At 35.9% G+C, this 4673-nt stretch overlaps 1 protein-coding gene across 1 annotated transcript; it reads right to left on the reverse strand.

The window, feature by feature from the left end:
- On the reverse strand, nt 1–2528 carry LOC120153208 (transmembrane 9 superfamily member 12-like). The gene is made up of 2 exons (XM_039165209.1): nt 2450–2528; nt 1–2114 (listed from the first exon to the last, which is right to left on the reverse strand). Exon 2 carries the CDS (start codon nt 2036–2038, stop codon nt 59–61), a length of 1980 nt encoding a protein of 659 aa, XP_039021140.1. The 5' UTR covers nt 2039–2114; nt 2450–2528; the 3' UTR covers nt 1–58.
- Between the last annotated feature and the right edge of the window lie 2145 nt (nt 2529–4673).

Consider the following 4673-nt stretch of genomic DNA (forward strand, 5'->3'; position numbering starts at 1 on the left):
AAAAATAAGAGAGAAATACATGACAATATACTGGTAGCTGAAGACCATGGTGAAACTTTCAATCGATCTTGACGGATGAGAAAAGATTGTGGACAAAATAGAATGATGTGATGAAGCCAATGGTGCCTGTAGACAACATGATTGCAATTGCCATGATCATGGAGTAGCCAAGATAAAGAATAGCTGATACAGGACCACTCAAACTCTGAAGGTCAAAGACCAAGTAGTTGATGGAGTATAGGAACACATAGAGGGCGACCGAACCCGAAGCAAAGAAAGCCTTCCACCACCATCGCCAATCCTCGACACAGAGATGCATGTAGGTAAGGACCACCGACACTTCAGCACAAACAATGACCAGTAGTAGGAGAACTATAAGCAAGAAGCCAAACACATAATAGAACCTGCCAAGCCAGATGCTAGAAAGGATGAAGAAGAGTTCGATGAACAGGGTTCCGAATGGAAGGGCCCCGACACCAAGAACGAGAAGCCAAGAAGGATATTTGTGTGCAGGAATCTCCCTTGGGATCTGGTTGGTCCGTACAGGATATTGGATAGGTTCTGCTCTGGTCCCCAAGAATCCTCCCAAGAGAGTGAGAGGCACAGAAACGCAGAACCAGAGAGACAAGAGTAAAAAATACAGAGAAATGGGAATTGTACCAGTACTTTTGCTGCCCCACAGAATAAAATTTAATACTGTGAGGATAACAAAGACAATTCCAGGAAAGAAGCATGCGACCGACCAGGAAACAGACCTCCATCCTTCAGAAGTGCCCTTGAGAGTTCTCCAGAGTCGTACAGCAGCATAGCCAGCAGCGGTACCCAAGAAAAGATAGAGAATAATCATCCCTGTCAGTAGCATTCCTCGTGAAGCTGGTGACATGAAACCAAAGGCAGCAAAAACTATAGTGACAGCTGCCATTCCTGTGATCTGAACTCCATCTCCTATCATCACACAGAGAAGTTTCGGGCAATCTGGTTCCCTAAAAACATCACCCACAACAAGCTTCCATCCAGAAAGCTCTTCATTCATTTGTGCTTGAGCTTCTTTGTCCAATTCCTCATACCTTGTCAAATCCCTCCTCACAGTCCTCAAGAAAATGACAAACACAATACCAGCTAAGAAAGTAATCACCATCAAAGAATTCAGAATTGAAAACCAGTGCACACGTGCTCCTTCCATCTTCAAGTAAGCATCCCACCGAGATGGCCATTTAATATCACTTTTAACAAACTCAACCTCGTAAGTAAAAGAGATCCTCTCTCGTTCCCTTATTATCTGTGACTTGTCTAGCTCCAAGGGGCAGTTCACGAGAGAGATACTGTCATACATGTGAAGTTTAGTCATAACTTCTGGATCGTACTTGACACTGCATGGAATCACCTCAAAACCAACAATCTCGAAACCAGATGCCTTCTTCTGATCAGCTTCAGAGATCACACCCATCCCTTCTTCCCCGGTTCCAATTATCTGCACACCAGTGCCTTCATACTCGTGAACCAAGACCTTGAACTTCAGATGATTGATAATGTAATCATCATTACTATTTGGTGGAGTATACCCAACCGGAAATCCAGTCCACTGAATGTTAACCCCATTCTGTTTCGCAATCCTCATAACCGGTAGATTGTCTAGAATCATATTCACTTGATATAAATCGCGAGTCCTCTGTTTCAAAAGATTAACCTCATGCTCACTCAAGGGACTAGTAGTGCAAAGGTAGAGAGACTCATTCACATTCATTCGAAACCGATAAGGTGAGTTATCAATCTGATCTCCCATGAGGAGCTCACCTAGATTCTCGGCACTTTTCTTAATCCCACCGAGAGGTTTGCAGTAAGGGAGACTGTAATAACCAAAAGGAAGCTCGGTTTCAATGGAAGTCAATGAATTAACTTTGGCAAATATAGTGTCCGAGGTCGAATACGTGTGCATGTAACTCCCAGGCAGGTAAAACCCATGAGAATAATGGGCAAAAAGAACCACTAACAGAATAACCGAGCAGATTCCGGGTTTCTTTCTTTCCGGGAAAACCATGATGATATCAGATCTTGCAATATACTGTCGAATCTAAGCTACTCTAGATCGAAGCATTCAGAATGAAAAAAGAAATCTACAGAAAACAGATGTTCAACATTCAGTTTCCATACAAATTCAACTTAACATTAACTAATAAAAAACCTGAAAGGATACTCAGATACCTAAGCATAAAACAATTTCATTGCATCAACTTTAAAAGCGGTAGATCCATATACCGAAATGCAAAAAGCATGATTATTTAAAAAACATTTCAACCAAAACTACTGAAACCCAATCATATCAATTCAAAATCGTAAAACAGATCACAGTACTGAACAAAAGAAAGAATTGGAAGATTAGATCTAAAACCAAAAAACCCCCATTTAAGTAAAAGGCGGAGAAACAATAAAAGAATATTGGATAAAGAACCTGAGACGAGTCTTGGGGACTTTCGGCTCCTTGATCCAACAATGACACAGAAAACGCGTAAGAACGAAGCAGAGAACCTGGATTTTGTTTCTCTTTGATATTTCTTTTCCCTCACAATGGTTTAACTTCAAAGCTTCGAAGAATTATGCGAATATTTTGAACAGAAGATAACGGAGATTGGATGATTTATATAATAGAGTGACAAATCGAAGAACGTGAGAAACAGTAAATAAAATTGAGAAATTTAATGTGGGGTAGTGACCTAGAGTGACAGAGCTGTCGGATATTTAATTAATTTTTGGGTAAACTACATGGAGACCAATTAACTATTGCCTACTTTCATTTTGATCATCGAGTTTTCAATTTCATCAGTCAGATCACTCAATCATTTAAATGCTTCAATTAAATCACTAGCCGTTAACTTTTAACCGGAGGAGGTGACTTGACAATTTAAAAAACTTGATATAATTATATATTTGGTCTTCAATATTTATACATTATATTAATTTGGTCAAAATTTAATTTAATTAAATAGTGACACAAACCAGTACCTGATAAGAGGATGTTTTCTTTCTTATTTACTTATTTATTCTAATTTATTTTTTCACTAAAAGATAGTAACATGTGCTATCACCTTATTCCCTGGCGGAGTTAATATACATTGTAGACATCCCAAAAAATTTTAAAAAGAAATTTTTTTCATGTAAATTATATATATATAATAAAATTAAAGAAATGACAAAGCCTTTTAAAAAATAAATTGATACCAAGTTTTAAAAAATATTTAACAATAAAAAATTTAATATGTATATAAATGAATAGAACGTTCAGTGAATTATTCGATGAGAATTCGTTTATGTTCGTTTATTTATTAAATGAACGAACATGAACAAGATTTTATGTTCGTTTAATTAAATGAACGAACATGAATAAAGAGATTGTTCATTCATTTACCTTCGTGAACGTTTAGTAATCTATTCCTTTATGTTCTTTCGTTATATTCACTCCAATCTCTGACTCGTTTGAATTATTAATACCTAATAAATTTTAACCTTAAACACATGAATATTTTAAAATCCAATTAATTATAAACCCAAATAGAAAGTAATCAAATCACTTAAAGAAAATATAAATTCTAAAATTATTTGGAAAGAAAAAATTCTTCTCACATATAAATCAAATTAATTTTATATTCGCTTACGTCCGTTCGTTTGTATTCGTTTATCATTTTAACGAACATGCACGGACAAACTATATTTCTTAATGAATGAACAAGAAATTTTGTTCGTTTAGTTTTTTGTGTTCGTTCATTCAATCGGTTAAAGTTAAACGAATGAATATGAGTATACTTCGTTCGTGTTCATCGTTCGTTTACAACCCTAAATTTTAATACTCAATTTTGATCTAAACTGCAACATTTTTTTACGTATCTTATTTTAGTTGATGATAGGGAAAAAAATAATGCTAACAAAATATTTAAACTTGGGGTTTTAAGATGGATGGGACCACCTTAATCATTTAAACTTGTGTTCCAATATATGTCATTATCTTTATTGCCTTTGGACATGGGATACGGCGAAAGGGATTCTTTTGCTTCATACCTGGTTACCCTGAACTTGGAAGTTATTTGAGAATAGTGGTTGTTACAGAGTTTCATGATCATTGCATTTGTCCTTGTTAGCTTCCCATGATAAAATCTATGTTGCTTTCATTTTGTAATTTTCTTGAAATTCCCTTGTTCAGTGCTTGTGTCGAACAGAAAACCCCTATAAACTCTCCAAATATAAAAAAAAAAAAACATAGGGAAACATACCCGTGTTAGATGGATATCCGCATTTTCGAGTAGCATAGGAAAATAACCTGGTGAAGTTTTCTTTCACGCATTCTCTTTGGTTATATTTGTTGGTATTTTTTAATTTGGGTGCTTTTTCTTGATTTCTTATAATTCTGTTTGTCTTGAACTCGGTTCATGCGGTTGAGTTTATTTGTACATCCCTTATTTATTTATTATGTTTTCTGATTTCAGGAGCTCATGAAGTCTGCCTTTCATGACATAGTTTCTGATGAACTCAAAAAAATTAAAGACTCGTCAATGAGTGACAGTTTGGGAAGATCAAACTCTGTCCCTGAAGCTTCTGATGAATTATGGGAATACAATGGCCTTCAAGATGCATATCAAGGTGAATGTGAAGAGATATTGTTAGAACTGCAAAGAGTGTTTTAC

Source organism: Hibiscus syriacus, unplaced genomic scaffold (assembly GCF_006381635.1).
Source record: "Hibiscus syriacus cultivar Baekdansim isolate YM2019G1 unplaced genomic scaffold, ASM638163v2 tig00111099_pilon, whole genome shotgun sequence".
NCBI classification, from domain to species: Eukaryota; Viridiplantae; Streptophyta; class Magnoliopsida; order Malvales; family Malvaceae; genus Hibiscus; species Hibiscus syriacus.

Coding starts and splice junctions, on each gene's coding strand:
- LOC120153208 (XM_039165209.1), bottom strand. CDS start 2,038: ATGGTTTTCCCGGAAAGAAAGAAACCCGGAATCTGCTCGGTTATTCTG.